General features: G+C 40.4%; 1 protein-coding gene across 6 annotated transcripts in view; it reads right to left on the bottom strand.

The window, feature by feature from the left end:
- anks1ab (ankyrin repeat and sterile alpha motif domain containing 1Ab) overlaps nt 1–13,432 on the bottom strand; it is a 42,203-nt gene extending 28,771 nt beyond the window's left edge. For all 6 annotated transcript variants that reach the window (XM_010901087.3, XM_020055525.2, XM_020055526.2 and 3 more), the window contains exons 1-2: nt 13,291–13,432; nt 12,224–12,693 (exon numbers count right to left, since the gene is read on the bottom strand). In XM_010901087.3, coding sequence (XP_010899389.1) covers nt 12,224–12,514 — 291 coding nt within the window. In that variant the 5' untranslated portion in view covers nt 12,515–12,693; nt 13,291–13,432. The remainder of the gene's footprint in view (nt 1–12,223; nt 12,694–13,290) is intronic.
- Nucleotides 13,433–21,118: the final 7,686 nt, after the last annotated feature.

Below are 21,118 nucleotides of genomic sequence, written 5' to 3'. Positions count from 1 at the left end.
GGAGGAATGCTGCCTATAACCCCAAGAACACCATCCCCACCGTCAAACATGGAGATGGAAACTACGCTTTGGGGGTGTTTTTCTGCTAAGGGACAGGACAACTTCATCGCATTAAAGGGACAATGGACGGGGCCATGTACCTTCAAATCTTGGGTGAGAACCTCCTTCCCTCAGCCAGTGCATTGAAAATGGGTAGTGGATGGGTAATCCAGCATGACAATGACCCAAAAACATGGCCAAGGCAACAAAGGAGTGGCTCAAGAAGAAGTACATTAAGGTCTGGAGTGGCCTAGCCAGTTTCCAGACCTTAATCCCATAGAAAATCTGTGGAAGGAGCTGAAGGTTCAAGTTGCCAAATGTTAGCCTTGAAACCTTAATGACTTGGAGAAAATCTGCAAAGAGAAGTGGGACAAAATCCCTCCTGAGATGTGTGCAAACCTGGTGGCCAACTACAAGAAACGTCTGAACTCTGTGATTGCCAGCAAGGGTTTTGCCACCGAGTACTATGTCATGTTTTGCAGAGGGGTCGAATACTTATTTCACTCATTAAAATGCGAATCAATTTCTAACATTTTTTATATGCGTTTTTTATATATTTTTTGTTGTTATTCTGTCTCTCACTGTTCAAATAAACATACCATTAAAATTATAGACTGATCATTTCTTTGTCAGTGGGCAAACGTACACAATAATCAGGGGCTCAAAAATAAAATTCCCTCACTGTATATATTGTTCAATATTAATGGTGCCTTCACAGATGTGAAAGTCACCCATGCCATGTGCACTAAGGCATCCCCGTACCATCACGGATGCTGACTTTTGAACTGTTTGCTGATAACAAGCTGGATGGTCCCTCTCTTCTTTAGACTGGAGGATATGGCGTCCATGATTCCAAATATCTATTTCTAATTTTGATTCATCAGACCACAGGACAGTTTTCCACTCCACCTCAGTCCATCTCAAATTAGCTTGTTTATAAATGCTTTCTTCTTTGCATGGTAGTTTTCACTTGCATTTGTGGATGCTGTGACATACAGTGTCCACAGACAATGGTTTAATGATATTATGTACTGTAGATGATGAGATCCCCAAATTAGTTGCAATTTTACATTGAGAAATGTTATTCTTAAAATGTTGCACTATTTACCTGTGCAGTCTCTCACAGAGTGGTAAACCCCTTCCTATCTTTTCTTCTTTTCTTCATGTTACTGACCTGTTGCCAATTAACCTAATTAATTGTGAGATTTTCCACCAGGTTTTTTTTAGCATTACACAACTTTTCCTGTCTTTTCTTGCCCCTGTCCAAGCTTCAAAGTGGGCATATACTTTTCAAGAAACAATAACAGGAACAAATTCAAACATTAACAGGAACACATGAGGAACAAATTCAAACCGTTGGATGGTAAGTAAAGTACATAAAAAGTTTCACATGCCTTTGTTGAGGAGCTAAAATGTTTTGCAAACTTTTATGGGTTTCTATATAATTACATTTTCTGTCAGTCTACTAGACGTTCCGCAACTAAAGGTTAAGCTAACATCCATCTCCTTAAGTTGCAGAGGCTAGCTATCGCAGTGTCTGTGAATGATATTAGCATTTGATTTTGCTATTTGGCCAGCATGTCATCTTCCTGTCTGGTGCAGATAGACAGAATTAATTTGCACATAATGCCACACAGCAACATTTGTTTCATTATTTGTACTGGAACTTTGTATAATGTTCACTATCAGACATACAGACATTTTACAAAGTTTTACTACTCCGAGGATTAATCCACAGTTAAAGAAGAAACCAGTGTTGTTTAGAGTAAATATCTACAAAGAATAAATGTTCCCTTACCCCCATTACATAGAATGTTTCAACCAATGAGATTGGGACTTGCAACATGTTGAGCCTCTCAAATACAACTAGTTTCAATTAGAGACGCTCCAGGTTGAGTGCATTGCTTTGCAAGCATATCTAATATATTTAGGTCTTTTAGCACATACATTTAAGTCATTTAGCAGATGCTCTAACCCAGAGTGTGTTCTGATTTTGTACTGTGCCCTCATGGAAATCAAACACAATATGGTTATATCCATTAATTCTACCTGCTTATTTTATAATTTTTAGAGTATGAAAAACTTAATCAGTTCTCACAAGTAATACTGGGAACATATAGAGTACATGTTTATTTGAAGTAATATCTAGTACTTAAGAAGCCCTTTGCCAGTGGCAACACTCAGGCAAGGCCTTGCTTCATTTCCAAGTCAGACATTTGGGAAGTATGGCAGCTCCCTGCAGCGATACAGACCTTACATATTCCACTTTGAATTAACCCAGTTACATTCTATATCACACACTTACCAGCATGAAATTGTCCCTGTGCAGTAGTGCACCTTTTCTCTGCCCAATTGCCAATATTAAATAATTCTAATGTAGAGCATATAGAATACACTGGGACACTCTTGGTAATACAATTTAGACATGCTATAATTAGCTGACCACTCCCTGTCCAGAGAACATCCGACAAGAACAAATCTCTGGGAAATACAAAAACCTAGTCAGTGTTGCTCTCATAATGAATCCCATAAGTTAATTGTAAACCCATTTTCTTGGAGTCTGTACAGTAACATATAGCCAGAAACAATTTTCCACTAAGCATAAACGGAAAGCCTTTGATTATTATGACAGTCATGTGAATAAGCACAAAAAATATAAATGATAGCACATTAAAATAAAGCTGTTGGACTATGTTAAATCATTTGTATTCCCCTTATAGTAATCCTTTTAGTGGACACTCCAATCCCTGATGATGATACCGTCCAGGCAACTGTCACACTGCTCTCCACACCAAAGAAAGGGCAAAGATCTTATGGGAAGCTTAACTGGCTAACACTTTTCATGCCTCTGTAGCTTTGGGTTAGATCTGTATGGTAATGTTTTGTTTATACCCCCTGATTAATAAAAATTGGATTTTTAATTCAAGCCAATACTACTAATTTAGCTTAGTCTCCATATAAACAAAAGTAGGTTAGTTAATTATAAAGCCATTTCTGTAGATCTTGATGAATTATTGTAAGTTATAAGCTTGCTGTTGAAAAGTTATTACACCATTTAATCAACAATTAGGAGCTGCATAGCAACCTCTTCCAGACTGCATAGCAAACTTCTGCGTGTTTCTTACTAAGTTTACCTCTACCACATAATAAATGTCGTTGCTCTCAATAGATTCGAACGTAGTTCTTCCATATGAGAGACACTGTAATTAACTACTACGCCATGGCATTACAAGTTTCAGCAGTCGCTAAACTCCATTGAGGATTGTGTTAAATAGGCTTACTAGTATCTACTAACTTCCTAGGAATAATCATAAGAATTTAGCAATTTCTAGCGAGACTGAAGATAAGCTATTCCATGTCAGAAACAGTCGCAATATAACTGAATACAGTTTCAGTTAAGACTTAAGATATAAGCCAGAAAATGTGTTTGTCTAACCTGACCCAAAACACATGCACGGATGCGTACTTTGCATCCGTGAAAAAGTTGCAATATACCAGAAAAAGTTGCAATATAACTGTAAACTGTTTTATTTCAGGTTTACTATAATGTAGATACTAACGGTTTTAGCCAGCGAATCTTTCGTCTATATGGAATAATTCATAATGCGTACAACGCATTGCCTGCGAGGAGATACAAACTTGGGACCAATATCCGCTTCTCCAACCACTACGCTATTTAACAAGGGTTGATCGCTCGCTCACTCACTCACTCACTCAGTAAGAGACATTCGCTCTTCTTAGCCAGCTCCGCTTATGTGTTCTGGCAAAAATGTTTAGGGCACAAAGGTCACATGCCAGGGCACAAAGGTCACATGCCAGGGCACAAAGGTCACATGCCAGGGCACAAAGGCCATTGAGTGAAATAAGAGGATTTGGAGCTTACAAAAAACGACTTGAGTTGTTAATAGGGAAAAAACATGCATGGCATAAAAACATACATTATTCACTTTTTTGATATCATATTTAAAATTATTGATTATTCTAACTGATGTTTTTTCCACATTAAAGTTAAACTGTCATGTTTTAATCCTTGAAATTACATCTACTCCCCCTCAAAATTTGTATAGATGCTGGAATCTGTTTCATTTCAGGCATTCACATGACGACAGGCTACGGTCCTGACAGTTAAGTAACATTAAGGCTAGCTAGCCAGAGCCATTACATAACATCAGTTACCCAAAAATAAACCACAAACTATCCTTTAACATCACAATCACCTGTGCTAATGAGTACGACCTAAATTTTTAAATATACAGACTTTTTTGTGCGAGTAGCAAGTAATTCTTGTTTTCTAATCTTTCACCGCAAACGCTGCCATGTCGAGTAATGTCAAACCTAACGCTACTTCTCTGAGTTTTCAAAAAGCGTTCAGGTGTATTCTCCCACTCAGAGGTTGGATCTTTCTCACCTCGCAGTTGCTCATGAACGCACCTTCCAAAACAGAGAAGTTTGATTCAGGTAAGCACTGAGTCAGCTATCTATGTAAATAGCTACCTTGCTTACCTGCAAGTAGTCTGTTCTTGTGGTTGTTCTCAATAGCGAACTAAAAATAAACTTTAGAACAAACTGCTGTTTTTCACAGTGGCAGGGGCACAAAGGCCATAGTGGCCATAGGGCATTACAATGATTGTGGGATTACAATGACGTTGCCCAGAGCGAAGGGCAACGACGGCCATGGCGGTCATGGCCGCTGTGAAAGTCTGGTGTGCACTCTGCTGAATGACTGACATGTAAATGTGCTTGTACAAACATTGCTGTTTCCCTCTCCAATGTCTAATATGTGTTTAGAGTTATAACATTGATATCTGTGAAGTTTTGTTATTGGCAAATTGGATATAGACAAAGATGTCAATAGAATTAAAGATAAACCTAAATGCTCCATTTCTTCATATTGAACAATGAGTTGTGAAGCTGTGTTGTTGACTAAATTCAAATAAATTAATTTTGGACAGTATGATTACTGTAATTCTGCTTTCTGTTAAATGGTCCAAATTGATCACCATTATATAATACACCTTTCTATATAATCATGGTCATGGTTTAATTTAGTAGTAACCTGGTATTTACCTATGCATAGATATGCCCTGTTTGTTACGGAACTATTATTCAGCATGTGGATAATTTAGCATTTTATGGCAGTGAATATGAAAATATTTTATTACCATAAAACACCTAAAATGCGCATGTACAGATTGACGCTTTTGAAAGTTCTCTTAACCCTTTTATAAAAACAATAATACATTTCAGTGTTGTGAAATGTTTATTTTTATGGTGGTCTATCTGCTTCATGGCTATGACCACATAACGGCAATGATAAAAATGTCATAACACATGGCCTCTCATGTATTATTGCTTGAGTGCTTCCTTCCCCAGCTTGCCACATAAATTATGGACAGAGTTAAACAAGCATATGTGCTGAACATGTTATTCCTCTAACCCAGCTGAAATTATTTTGAGCGAGGCCCCCAATAGACTGGAGCAATGTTAACACATGAAGGAAATGGATGAGAGCATCCCTCCACACACGACACATGCACACACAAACCCACTACAACCACAATAATCTTTGATACAAAAAGATAATATGCTCACTGTTGAATCGAGATATTCAAAGCATCATCAATAATGGAAGCTATGGAATCTCTGAACTTCAACATTTTAATCTTATACAGAGCAACCTCGTGGACCAACTAGGGTTTGCTGTTTTGCTCATGGACAGAAGAGATATTTATTCCTTTTTAGAGACATTTGATTGTGCAACTTTCCGATTACTTTTCAGATGATCTAACATCTTATTGAGCTATCTTATCCTTAAAGGACATTTTGTGCAGGTAAGGTGAAAGAATTATGTAAAATTTGTTGTAGAATGCACAAGGGAATCTGGCCGCAAGGTCTTACCATTCATCATGGTTTTAATTGTTTCTTGTATTTGTCCAAGAGACTTTTCTCCATTCAGGAAGTCAAAATCCTCTTAATTCAGGGAGGGGATATTACACGACGAAAAAGGTTATGCATGCTTAAAGAAGATGGAGTTAAAGTGCTGACTGTCAGCTGTCATTAGGGTTTCAGTAGGTCATTATGTTTGTTCTGGTACATCAGGGGTCTTCCGAAGGAGAATCCCTATTGTTATTGTTAGTATTTTTATTATTATTACTGTCTGAAGGCTAAGAGATTCATTGCAAGATGGCAGAGAAAATGGCAGATACAGTGGGGAGAACAAGTATTTGATACACTGCCGATTTTGCAGGTTTTCCCACTTACAAAGCATGTCGAATCTAAAAATAAAATCCAGAAAATCACATTCTATGATTTTTAAGTAATTAATTTGCATTTTATTGCATGACATACACTCACCAAAAGGATTATTAGGAACACCTGTTCAATTTCTCATTAATGCAATTATCTAATCAACCAATCACATGGCAGTTGCTTCAATGCATTTAGGGGTGTGGTCCTGGTCAAGACAATCTCCTGAACTCCAAAATGAATGTCAGAATGGGAAAGAAAGGTGATTTAAGCAATTTTGAGCGTGGCATGTTTGTTGGTGCCAGACGGGCCGTTCTGAGTATTTCACAATCTGCTCAGTAACTGGGATTTTCACGCACAACCATTTCTAGGGTTTACAAAGAATGGTGTGAAAAGGGAAAAACATCCAGTATGCGGCAGTCCTGTGGGCGAAAATGCCTTGTTGATGCTAGAGGTCAGAGGAGAATGGGCCGACTGATTCAAGCTGATAGAAGAGCAACTTTGACTGAAATAACCACTCGTTACAACCGAGGTATGCAGCAAAGCATTTGTGAAGCCACAACACACACAACCTTGAGGCGGATGGGCTCAACAGCAGAAGACCCCACCGGGTACCACTCATCTCCACTACAAATAGGAAAAAGAGGCTACAATTTGCACAAGCTTACCAAAATCGGACAGTTGAAGACTGGACTGGTCTGATGAGTCTCGATTTCTGTTGAGACATTCAGATGGTAGAGTCAGAATTTGGCGTAAACAGAATGAGAACATGGATCCATCATGCATCATGCCAGTTACCACTGTGCAGGCTGGTGGTGGTGGTATAATGGTGTGGGGGATGTTTTCTTGGCACACGTTAGGCCCCTTAGTGCCAATTGGGCAATGTTTAAATGCCACGGCCTACCTGAGCATTGTTTCTGACCATGTCCATCCCTTTATGACCACCATGTACCCATCCTCTGATGGCTACCTCCAGCAGGATAAAGCACCATGTCACAAAGCTCGAATAATTTCAAATTGGTTTCTTGATCATGACAATGAGTTCATTGTACTGAAATGGCCCCCACAGTCACCAGATCTCAACCCAATAGAGCATCTTTGGGATGTGGTGGAACGGGAGGTTCGTGCCCTGGATGTGCATCCCACAAATCTCCATCAATTGCAAGATGCTATCCTATCAATATGGGCCAACATTTCTAAAGAATGCTTTCAGCACCTTGTTGAATCAATGCCACGTAGAATTAAGGCAGTTCTGAAGGCGAAAGGGGGTCAAACGAAGTATTAGTATGGTGTTCCTAATAATCCTTTAGGTGAGTGTAAGTATTTGATACATCAGAAAAGCAGAACTTAATATTTGATACAGAAACCTTTGTTTGCAATTACAGAGATCATACGTTTTCTGTAGTTCTTGACCAGGTTTACACACACTGCAGCAGGGATTTTGGCCCACTCCTCCATATAGACCTTCTCCAGATCCTTCAGGTTTCGGGGCTGTCGCTGGGCAATACGGACTTTCAGCTCCCTCCAAAGATTTTCTATTGGGTTCAGGTCTGGAGACTGGCTAGGCCACTACAGGACCTTGAGATGCTTCTTACGGAGCCACTCCTTAGTTGTCCTGGCTGTGTGTTTCGGGTCGTTGTCATGCTGGAAGACCCAGCCACGACCCATGTTCAATGCTCTTACTGAGGGAAGGAGGTTGTTGGCCAAGATCTCGCGATACATGGCCCCATCCATCCTCCCCTCAATACGGTGCAGTTGTCCTGTCCCCTTTGCAAAAAAGCATTCCCAAAGAATGATGTTTCCACCTTCGTGCTTCACGGTTGGGATGGTGTTCTTGGGGTTGTACTCATCCTTCTTCTTCCTCCAAACACAGCGAGTGGAGTTTAGACCAAAAAGCTCTATTTTTGTCTCATCAGACCACATGACCTTCTCCCATTCCTCCACTGGATCATCCAGATGGTCATTGGCAAACTTCAGATGGGCTTGGACATTGCGTGACCTTGCGTGCACTGCAGGATTTTAATCCATGACGGCATGGTGTGTTACTAATAGTTTTCATTGAGACTGTGGTCCCAGCTCTCTTCAGGTCATTGAGCAGGTCCTGCTGTGTAGTTCTGGGCTGATCCCTCACCTTCGTCATGATCATTGATGCCCCACGAGGTGAGATCTTGCGTGGAGCCCAAGACTGAGGGAGATTGACCGTCATCTTGAACTTCTTCCATTTTCTAATAATTGCGCCAACAGTTGTCGCCTTCTCACCAAGCTCTTGCCTATTGTCCTGTAGCCCATCCCAGTCTTGTGCAGGTCTACAATTTTATGCCTGATGTCCTTACACAGCTCTCTGATCTTGGCCATTGTGGAGAGGTTGGAGTCTGTTTGATTGAGTGTGTGGACAGGTGTCTTTTATACAGGTAATGAGTTCAAACAGGTGCAGTTAATACAGGTAATGAGTGGAGAACAGGAGGGCTTCTTAAAGAAAAACTAACAGGTCTGTGAGAGACGGAATTCTTACTGGTTGGTACGTGATCAAATACTTATGTCATGCAATAAAATGTAAATTAATTATTTAAAAATCATACAATGTGATTTTCTGGATTTTTGTTTTAAGTCCGTCTCTCACAGTTGAAGTGTACCTATGATAAAAATTACAGACCTCTACTTGCTTTGTAAGTAGGAAAACCTGCAAAATCGGCAGTGTATCAAATACCTGTTCTCCCCACTGAAGGTCTACCTCCTCACTCCTCACGCCAAGTCTGCCATGATGGATTTTCTGTCCACATGACCAATCTTCACATACCTTCACATTTGGCATCCATGGACAAAGGTCTTTAAAAGTAAAAGATGCAAGGCCAGTTTGTCAAAAAATATTACTGCTATTGATCAGTGAACATGTGCGGGGGTGTGGTTTTGCACATACCTGCATAAAATTACTACAAGGATAATGATATTATAATTGTATGTGGTACCTCTGTTGACAAAGATATGACAAAAATTACTGCCAAAACTTTTTATCAACCACACGGTGGCACCAGTGATTCCTTTTGCATTAATTTTACCGTGGCATCCCACCATGGCGTGCCAAAGCCAACTGTTTGGTACATTAAAAAGAAGAAATAAAACACTGGTTAGCTAAGCAATAGCAAATTTACTGCAAGACGAAGGAAACCCTCTACAGTGGATGACCAAATAATGTTCACCATAATGAAGAAAAAATAACCAAGAACTGTCCAACAGATTACTGGAACACTCTCCAGAAGGTGGCCATTCACTACCAAGACTTCAACAGCCGAACACATATGCAGTACACTGAATACACCCCCGGGCAATTGTGTTGAATATGCTGAATTAGCCTCTGATTGTGTTAAGACGAACAATCATTGTCTTAACATGCATTGTCAGTACTGTTTAAAAGTAAACTTTGGTTTGTATCATTAAATTACTTTTCATGTAGGTCTAATTAAAATACTTATATATTTTTTTATTTGACTGCATTCATTTAATTTACCAAAATGTTCATTTTATCTACAGTACATTAGCTAACTAGGCTACCGTTAGGCGATTTTCTAATTGCTTAGCCATATTCTTTAGGTTTATATATTAGCTGGCCAGTTTACTAGTTATAAAGTATTTGGCTAACACAGTATACAGCTACGTAACCAGAGTGATTTAATTGAGCATTAGCTGGCTAGCTAGCCACCTAACTGAAATATCAGCAACTATTTGCATTACCGTTTGAGTACTCGTTTTCTGTCTGGGTTTTTTATTTTGTGTGCATTTCTATTATTTACAACTGACATGGGACTTAATTGGCATTTTAAAAAGTTGTTTTAATATTTCTGGCATCTTTGTCTGTGGCGTTTTGAACTAGTTACCAGCGCTGGTCTGGGCTAAAGATTTTTATTAACCACTGTCTGTGCTGAGGTAATTTGATTATCATATCACTCTGGGGCATGCGCGTCAGTGGCTGGAGTTTGCTTTTGGATGTGTGGTGAATTAATGCACTGCTTGCAAGGCAAATACAACATTTGCAAGCAAACATGACAAGCACACTCGAACCATGATCCCAAATGTTCACAAAGAGGTGGCCGTGATTACAATTTAATTCAATATTTACGTTTATAACATTGAACAATGGGGGGAACACAACAAAAATTGGGTCAACATTAACTGACTAAATGAAAAGGTGAGTAAACGCTAATTCACAAATAAAACAAGTGCATAAACAGTGTTATTGTGTGTTTACTTCCCAATACATCCCTGTAGCTGAACCACTGGACAGCAAGATATCTAAGCAACTAGTATCCCTAAAAGACAGGATGGCAAAAAAAATATACAGAAACAAGCCAGCACAGTTCTAAAAAAATGTATTGATCACTAGAGTCAGATTACTGGTACACATTTTAACTTGAAAGATAGTTATAGTTTTGTAATACTGGCCAGATAGCTTTAGGTCATGTGAATTACCATGCTTTTGAGAAGAGCTGGCGATTAGACATAATAATGGCATCCATCAGTTCATCTGACAGGTAAGTAGAAAATAAAAACCAATTCTTAAAATCCTGAAATATCCCTTTAAGTACTTGTAGCATAAGCTGATCGATCACATTGGTCTTATGTCCTCTCCTCCCACCCTACCAAAATTAATCTGGAAACATCTAGAAGAGAAACAGACACAGGGGTAGCTGCAAAACAGGATGCTCTATAGAACCGAACAGGACACCCCACCCAGTGGGGCCTGAGTAAACAGTACTGCCAGGGAGAGGAGGAGGGGCAGGGAACAAGGAGCTGAGACCACAATGAGGGAAGGAGGGGGTGGCAGGGAACAAGGGGCTGGGACCACAAAGAGAGATGCTGCTGAACCAAATAGAGGCAGTCTTAATCTTGAGTTCAGCTAAATGCAGCATCCAAGGGAAGAGAAGCAGGGGAGATGTTGAAACATGCCTAGGTTGATCTCAGGGATGCTGTCTGACTGGATTTGGACCGACAGCCCAAGCCCAATTAGACTTGTTTGACTGGGCTGCTATGGGGTATCGGTGGGAGTGATCAGGCCAGTCAGGCATTCAGCACTTGCCTCTGGGCATTTTACATTGCCTGCGTGGGTAAAGCCAGTGCCTATGCTGCACCTTCCCTTCCTGCCTCTATGGCCTTAAATTCACTTGCGGTTTTGAGAGGATACCCTCAGATAGACCGTTTAATGCAATGTAAACTTGCAAACTCTCATCGGGTTGGGAGAGTAGTGAATTAAACTCTCCCGACCTGAATCCTTCCTCCAAAGTGTGGCAATGTGCACCGAACTGTCTCATTCATGTATATAGCAGATCACATATATGGGCTTTTTAAAGACAAGATACTTTTTCTAAATTCGGAAAACCAATAATGGACCATACACAGTGTAAAAACAAACAAAAAAGTTGAACAGATTGAAGCAAAAATTAATTTTAAGATGATATTGAAAAAACGTAACACAGTTTGTTTGCTATGTTGTAAAGTACACCCTATTCATATAGGAAGGATTGAATAATTGTTCATTTTTGATAGGCTAACGTTACTTGATGAAGTGCCATTGTCAGCTTGAGCTTTTGTCTTGAAGCTAAAATGTACTGATTGTAACTGACAGATGAGAAAATAATCCCTTTCGTTGTCAGAATGTGCTTGTAAAATGTAGAATTATTTAATAGACTTACGTGATTTGGTTCTATGATTCAAATCTGTAATATCAGAAAGATAAAATGTGCTTACGAGGTTTAGTAGTTGAATATTTTGGCCCAACGCACTTTCAGGAAAAACTTGCTCCTCTATCTTTATCCACTTTCTCTATGAAATAAAGTGAAAAATTGCCCAAAAATATAAATAAAAATCTATATTAGAAGGCTATAAATACATTGGCCCTAATGCCAATCATTAAGTCTTCTCACACGCAGATAGTCCAGAGTATTACCTCATCCCATTCAGAGGCGAAGGAAGGTGAGCGCTCCATCCGTTTCTTCCCAGAGCTGCAGTTAGTCACAGATTCACAGCGGCTATTCAGACCCCCATCCTCCTCACCCAGTGGAGAAACCAACAGGTCAGAGTCGGACTTGGAGAGGCTACGGATCAACTTTAGGTCCTCCGGAGGCCTCAGCCTGACTGGAGGCACAGCCACAGCCTTTGGTGACTCCCTGGCTTCGGCCTTGGCAGCATGAACAACTGTATCATAACTTAGATCTGTGTCCAGGGATGAGGCTGACATCACTGTTGAACTGCCTTCCTGTGTGGTAGCAGTGTTGGAATCCTGGCCTCAGGCAGCAGTTTCTTTTTCTATGCCCGAAAACGCTGATGAGTGCAGTTATTGTTCTAAAACAATGCAGGATCCAGGAATCTTAGTGTGTAGTGAGATGTATTCATATTCTGTGCATTCTGAGGAAAGACCTGACAAAAGGGGTTATATAAGAAACAGTGCGAACAAGAAAGTGCAAACAAGAAATATCTCTGTAGTGACACTAACAGGAAACCCCCTACAGTACTAAATCGATGCCTGGTTTGAGAAGGAGGGCATGTTTCTATGGTTCAGATACAATCACCAGGGTCCACCCCCTACTTGTATCCGGACTCCCTACCCTTGGTGATTTTTGGTTTGAAGAGTTTAACAGTTCCTTCCCCTGCCTGCATGTCTCCACCTTGTTTACTCTTGAACAACACTGTTTCAGTCCTACAGTCAGCTGTCAAACAAGCATGTCTACAGATAATACTCCTAACGGAATTACATGTGATACACACGCAGAGGGAGATAGAGAAAGACAAGGAGGGAGAGAATTATCCAAGTAAACCTCTGCAAATCAGTTTCCAAATATTTCCAAATGTTTTGCCTTTCTAAAAGATTATGCTCTTTACTTGTTTTTTCTAAAACTCATTCCACACAGCAACAGAGAGGAACTCATTCACAATTAAATATTAGCTGCTTTCAGGAACAGTAATAGCCCTCAACATGTTATTTCATATCCCCATTCATATTAAGCTTTCCCATACCTTCACACTGTCTTTGTCTTTATCCTAAGAGGAGCGGCTATCCTGTTCCTTGCTTGTCCTCGAACTCCTTGTCAGAGAACCACGCCTGTCTTGTCCTGTCCCAATCCTAGATGGGGGTCTGAGGCCTGGCCTTATTCAGACTGACAGCTGAGGAAATGAGGTTAGTGACGCACTGGATGCCTGACTGTTCAGGGGGAGGTCTGTCTGGCAGGATCCATCCACTACTATGTGCTGTACTACTGGGTCCTAGATAAGCTACTGAATTCATTTTTTAAATGTTTCCTGGTCAAGAGAATTTTCCGTTAGGCAAGGGACATGATCATCAGGCATTTCAATGGTTAATATGGACAAAGAGGGCCTGGCTAAAGATGGATGTCTTGAGAAGAATGCAGAACAGATCCCACACACACTTCCATACTGAGGAGTCTGTTCATTAGCCATTGATTTTGACAAACAGCTCTCTTGTAAGGCAACCTTAACAACCTTATCAACAGCACCCACTCTCATTCATGCAGTACCCTTGCCGTCTTGTGCCTTCAGACAGCCAAGTCTTTGGCTATCCCACCACTTCCCTTTAGTAAGGGATGGTATATACAAACTCTTAGAAGAGCTAGATGTCAATATGAAACTTTTGCCACACTAGCAAAACCTTTCCAGTTTCTCGAGCAACCCCTCTGAAAATGTTTAAAAGAACCTCTATATAAAGGTTCAAACCTGAACTTTCTTTTTTTATGGGAATTTATTTTTCTGTTATTTTTTAACAATGCATTGTTGATGTTTCAATGTATGATTTTCCCAAACCTGAAGAGGAGAAGGTTTAGAAAAATGTCTAATCCCTGGTTTATAAATTATCCAGTGCTATTCACAAAAGCAATGTGGCATGGACTAAAGGTATAAAACAAAGTCAAGCTTGGACTGACAGACTTTCAACAAACTGAGGAACTTGTGTAAATTAGATAAGCCAAATCTGACTTTTGTGTGAACACACTTTCTCATTGTAATAGAAACCTTTCCAGATTCTGAAAAACAGTCCACCGATCACACTGCCTCAACAGATAATTCTGTGCCTTTTGCTTAAAAATGCAATTCTATGTGCCTTTAATCAACACTTTATTGCTGTAGGCTGTCTTTTCAAAGAAACTGCAATTCCTAAACCAAAGAAGAATGAAGAATATATTAGTTAAATACATGAAAACTGACAAATCATGAAGGAACGTTCATGATAAGAGCAAAGGGATTAGTGTTTTCCCTGAAAAACATGTCATTTAAAAAAGTACTGGAACTGATAAACTACATCCAGGCCTGTTGGTTAGTGCTGGTTAGTGCTGCATCACATATTTCACTAAACAGTTATTTCTGGCAACATCCCTGAAGTTTGGAAAATCGACCATGTGCCCTTACTGTTATAAGGGTGGGAACTGTCACTGTTGACCAGTCAAAAGCTTTTCATACAGTTGGTTACTCAATCTTACTGGAAAAGCTGTGTTCATTGTGCCTGGACAAAGACACTTGCCTCTGGTTTTAAAATGACCTCATTGACAGAACCCAGGCTTCTGTAATTGAGAAAATCTAATCAGAATTTCTTGTAATCCACAAAGTTCCAAAGGGTATAATTTTGGTCTGTTTATTGTTTATTCTGTACATTTAATGATATCTACTGTAATACTTTTCATTGTTAAGCTGATGACACAGCAAAATACGCTGCTGCCCCATCTAAGCTGATTTCCAACTACCACAGAATTCTGGTGTTGGTGCAAAACACCAAAAAATGAAGTAAAGGAAGTACCAATAATATACTCATCATGCACACCCAAGCTCCAGAGTTGGGTTATGACTATTTTTTAAATGTAATAAAAGCATGGAGAAATAAAGTGTAGATAATTTTTAAAGTGGAAATCAAGTTTAAGAATTGACCTGTCCTGGCTGATTTTACTGTTATATCTCAAACCATATAGCAAAAATACTATGTTGTGACAAACTACATCGTCAGGTCCTGGTTGGGGGCGTCTAGGCATCTCTATGCGCCTGGAGGCCACAGTCAGGACCTGACCGCAGAGGTGCCTCTAGGCATCTCTGCACTGCAGTTTTGGTTGTCCCCAATTAGAGGCAGCTGTGCTGCATTGCCTGTAATTGGAGACCCTATTCAAGTTGCCCTTTTGAACCTTTACTTTTTGGATCATTGTTGGCGCTGGTTGTGGTTCAGGGTGCTGCGCCTTTTGGTGGGTTCTGTTTATGAAGATGAACATTATGAGGATGATTCCCGTAAACTCTGTGCTTGTGCCCTTCCTCCTAAACCATGACAGAATGATCTAGCTTCCCATCCCTGCACGCTGGTTCCCAGCCTGGAGCCATCAGTGCCACCCTGAAGGGGTGGGATGACAAGCCACTGCCGCCACCGCCTCTGGAGTGACGGTCTGACGAGCCCCTGCAGTTGCCATCTCCTCTCTCTGCTCCAGTGCCCCGTCCTGCTTCATAATGTCATTGATACGGTCTCCCATTGCTGTCTTGCCAAGTGGGCTCTCATAGCCATTGTCCTTCAATGCAATTTGGGGGTGGAGTCACTGGCTTGTTGATGTCTCTCCATTGCGCTCATTGTCACTGGCTTGTAAATGTGGGTGGCTTGACTTCCTGCCTGTCGGGCCCTATCCAGGGGCCTCCCCTGGATAGGGCCACAGTGTCACTGGACACCCTATCTCAGCCCCAAGGATTTATGCTGCTATATTATTGTGCCAGGGGAGTATGGTCAGTTCTCCTTCTCCACTGTAAATCCTTGTAAGTCTAAGGAATGCACTCTAAATGTTTCTTGTTGCCTGCTCCGTTTAAACTTAGGAGGACAGGAGGTCTTGGCCCACACCTCCGGAGTAGCAGGCTCTTAAAGACTCGTTGCTACCCCTGTCCAAAGTCCTCCTGGTTGTGTTGCAGATCAGGGTGATACCTGCTGCCAGTCTGCTGACCGCCAGTCTGCTGACCAGTTCCCAAATGCTAACAGAGTATTTTTGAAAGAAGAGGTGATTCAGCACAGTGGTAAACATGCCCCTGTCCTTTTTTGAAAGGTGTTGCTGGCATGTATTTTTCCAAAAACAATAACATTTCTCAATGTCAACATTTCATATGTTGTCCTTATACTATTTTCAAATTAAATCTAGGGATGAATGATTTTAATGTTATTGCATTCTGTTTGTATTTGCATTTTAAAAAATTTAATGTTATATCATGAAATGTTCTCACTGGTTGGAAAACCAAAGTCATTACTGTCTGTCTGTGTCACCCCAGCCACAACATCTACAGTGGCTCTCAGATTTTGTCTTCCTTACATAGTTTTTGTTTAGACCAACTGTGGGAGCCCCCAGAAACTGGTGTATTTAACCTGAAATCATATGAAACATCGTCATTGCATACAGGTGGATTCCATTTAACTAATTATATGACCTCTAAAGATAATTGGCTGCACCACAGCTCATGTGTCAGAGCAGGGTTCTTATTGGTAATCCTCTCCATCGAGGGTCAGCGAATTAGCTGACTCCAATCATCCCTCTCCCTTGCTTGGACAAATGCACTCCCAAGTCCACTAGCACAGTATGTGACGATTCAAAACATTCAAGTACTGAGGATGTAGGGCTGCGGAGGCTGTCTACTTCGGGTTTGGAATGCAGCCAAATTCTCTGCTCTCTAATGTATAATCTTGCTCGTTCAAGCCATTTTGCACACACCCAATATCTGACATCGATCTGACACCATAGTCTTTCCAGAATGTGACCCAGCCTTTGTTGGCAAGATTTCAAATAAATCCCAAATAAACCCATTCTTCCTCCACTCAAGCCTCCATTTGAGTGTGCAACCTTACAGTCTTCAGAGGTAACATCTGACCATGGAGGGCAATTTGAGCAAATGAGTAGGGCAGTCTGCAATTTGCTGTCTTCATACCCTTCTTGAATCAATGGACCACACCAGTGTAGAAATCGGTAGAAATGCTTACTAGATCTTTATGGAACAAGTATATTTGATCTGACGTTTAGCACATGCTCAGTTCGGTGTGACTACCATTCCCAACGTGTTGCAATTGAAGGGTTTTAATATAATCATCTAATTATGAAATTATATTGAGAACGATAAAACATTTTATTCAGCTGCCAATATTACTATGTACATTTCTTATAACGTGAATGGTCAAATGTTCCTTTATTGGTCACATTCGGCAGGACAGCGGTCAGCATGGGCACCCTGACTGGTCTGCGGCTACGCAGCCCCATACGCAACAAACTGCGATGCACTGTGTTTTCTGACACCTTTCTATCAGTACCAGCATTAACTTTTTCAGCTATTTGAGCTACAGTAGCTCGTCTGTTGGATTGGACCACATGGGCCAGCCTTCACTCCCCACGTGCATCAATGAGCCTTAGCAGCCCATGACCCTGTCGCCAGTTTACCACTTTTCCTTCCTTGGACCACTTTTGATAGGTACTGACCACTGCAGACCGGGAACACCCCACAAGAGCAGCAGTTTTGAGATGCTCTGACCCAGTCGTCTAGCCATCACAATTTGGCTCTTGTCAAAGTCGCTCAGATCCTTACGCTTGCCCATTTTTCCTGCTTCTAACAAATCAACTTTGAGGACAGAATGTTCACTTGCTACCTAATATATCCCACCCACTGACTGGTGCCATGATAACGAGATAATCAGTGTTATTCACTTCACCTGTCAGTGGTCATAATGTTATGGCTGATCGGTGTACTTCCCCCATAAATAGCATCTATGAACCGTATGGCTTTTGCAAATAGCCGTTTTAAAAGCTTATAAGCCAGTATTACTACTATCTTATACTTGAAATTGTCATACGAAATTAGCAATTGATAGCGAGACGTAAGACAAACTTTACACTGCCAAAGCCATTTCATTTCATGACACAATTCACATACGTGAATGACATTGATACAATAACTATCAATATAAGTGACGGTAACAGACTTTTCGTCTACTGAAAAGACAAGAGAATCGTGGAAACCCCTCCTATACTGCGCAAGGGGCTGTGGTCTATATTACCCCAAAAAGCATGCACTGATGCATATTTCAAAAATCCACCAGAAATAGTAGACCATCCAGGAACATTTGGCATACTATTTTTAGCGTACTATGGTTTGAGACATACTAATCTTCTCGTATACTAATCTGGCATACTATATAAAAGGCAAGTATGCGATTTGAGATACATAGGCCCAATCCCAATGTCCACACTCACAGACTCACTGACTTTGAAGCGTGTTCTTGTTAAGTCTGTAAGGGCGGAAGGTGGGCATTAAGTGCTCAAGAGGGCGCTGATGATCACCCCTGGAGAACAACACTACAGAATTGGGACACCCTACGGTCTTGCACCCCTTAGCAAGAACGCACAGTTGGGAGAGGCACAAGAGAGAAGTGCGGATATTGGGACAGGATATTTGAGACCTTTATGCACCCTTTTCGTAAGTCCACATTTCCGTAGAATTTGCCTGAGGGTATTGCCCACAGTTCATAGTGTTGTGAAACACAGGGGTTACCAGGGGAAGTATGGAAGCAAGAGGAAAATCCTGGCAAACCTGCCTTATAAGAGAAGAAAGAAGAACATTAAAGAACACTACATTTACAAGGATATAAGATGGCACATCGAACACATGAAATCAGAGGATTGTAAATCACCTTTTTACAGACTTAGTTTATTCAATTGTCAGAATATTTTTTTTGCTTGACGATGATGTTTAGACCAAAAATAGTACACTGATTATTGACAAATACAGATTATTATTGACAATTACCTCTCATCCACTCTGTAGGGCAAGAGCCTGCAAGACATATAAATCAGGCAGTCGGGCCGCAAAGAAAGTAATAAACGTAAAATAAAAAGTCCCAAAACCCACAATAGTGTGCAACGTTTCAGCGTAGTCAAGGTAACATGATAAAGTCGCAAAGTGGTGTCCTATTACTATTTATAGCATTTTGAGCCCTTGCAGCCTTTTGCACTCAATCACTTACCAGGTGACGTCAGTTAAATATGTGAGGGTTCAGGGCTTAGGGTTTAGGGGGGACATTGGGATTGGATCATACAATCTTTGCTATGGCTGTGAACCGGAAGCGGAAGTGTGAATGGACTTAATGTTTCCACATTACAATCCACAAGTAGCGTCATTCTGGCAACATTAGAGATTCGGTAGAAACAATAAGACTTCCGGTTTTCGGATTTTGCCTTCACAATAAAAGTCCGCAGTAAAACGCGAAATTTATAATATTCATCTGTTTTGCCGCTTTGCTTAGTGTATATTGCAAACATTGAGATAAAAGCAATATCTACATTCAAAAAAATGCTGTTTAAATAGTACAAAGGATTAATAATATTGTAAGGTGGAGTCTATTGAGAATTGGAGATGAAGTAAATTATTGTTGTAAAGATTTCATATTTAAAAAATGAGTGGATAAATCATTGATGATGTAATTCTTGTTAACTTGCTGGTGTTCATTAGTTATATATGGGTTTGTTGAGCTAAATCCAGTAACACTATGCTTTCCACATCTTCCCCAATTGCACCACATTATAATATACTGTACACGGGATACATATTGCATCATGGAGAAAAAACTATTCTATACGCCGCAATGAATGTATTGTAGGAAATGTTCAGCAGAGTCTGTTGATTCAAAGTATGCTGGAAAATCAAGGGGCACTGTGTATTTGCAATTGTTGTTGGCATTTTAGTCCCCCATACCATTGGCCTCAATGCAAATGACTGCATATGAAGTACATATTGACTTATACAGAAAACACTATTCTATACACCGCAGTGAATGTATTGTAGGAAATGTTCAGAAGATTGGATAAAGTGACTATATGCAAAAATTGTTGCTGGCCTTTTACACCATCCATACCATTGGCTGCAATGTAACTCAATGCATATGAAACATGTATTGCCCTACAGTATACAGGAAAAACTATTCTATACAATTGTGCTCATAAGTTTGCATACCCTGGCAGAAATAGTGAAAATGTGGCATTGATTTTGAAAATATGACTGATCATGTAAAAAAAAACCTGTATTTTATTTAATGACAGTGGTCATATGAAGCCGTTTATTATCACATAGTTATTTGCCTCCTTTTAAAATCATAATGATAACAGAAATCACCCAAATGGCCCTGATCAAAAGTTTACATACCCTTGAATGTTGGCCTTCTTACAGACACACAAGGTTACACACACAGGGGAAAATGGCAAATGAAGGTTAATTTCCCACACCTGTGACTTTTGAAATTGCAATTAGTGTCTGTGTATGAGTTTGTTAGCTCTCACATGGATGCACTGAGCAGGTTAGATACTGAGCCATGAGAAGAAAAGAACTGTCAAAAGCCTGTGTAACAAGGTAATGTAACTTTATAAAGATGGAAAAGGATATAGAAAGATATCCAAAGTGCCAGTCAGTACTGTTCAATCACTTATTAAGAAGTGGAATTTTGGGGATCTCTTGATATCAAGCCAATGTCAAGTAGACCAAGAAAGATGGGATGCTCTTGGACTTTCCAGCATGACAATGACCCTAAGCACAAGGCCACGTTGACCCTCCAGTGGTTACAGCAGGAAAAGGTGAAGGTTCTTGAGTGGTCATCACAGTCTTCTGACCTTAATATCATCGAGCCACTCTTGGGAGATCTCAAATGTGCAGTTCATGCCAGACGAACTAAGACTTTGCATGACCTGGAGGCATTTTGCCAAGACAAATGGGCAGCTATACCACCTGCAAGAATGTGGGGCCTCAAAGACAACTATTACAAGACTGCCCGCTTTCACTGATGCTAAAGTGGGCA

This window comes from Esox lucius, chromosome 17 (genome assembly GCF_011004845.1).
Source record: "Esox lucius isolate fEsoLuc1 chromosome 17, fEsoLuc1.pri, whole genome shotgun sequence".
In the NCBI taxonomy this organism is placed as follows: domain Eukaryota; kingdom Metazoa; phylum Chordata; class Actinopteri; order Esociformes; family Esocidae; genus Esox; species Esox lucius.
This window is presented reverse-complemented; position numbering and strand designations above follow the sequence as displayed.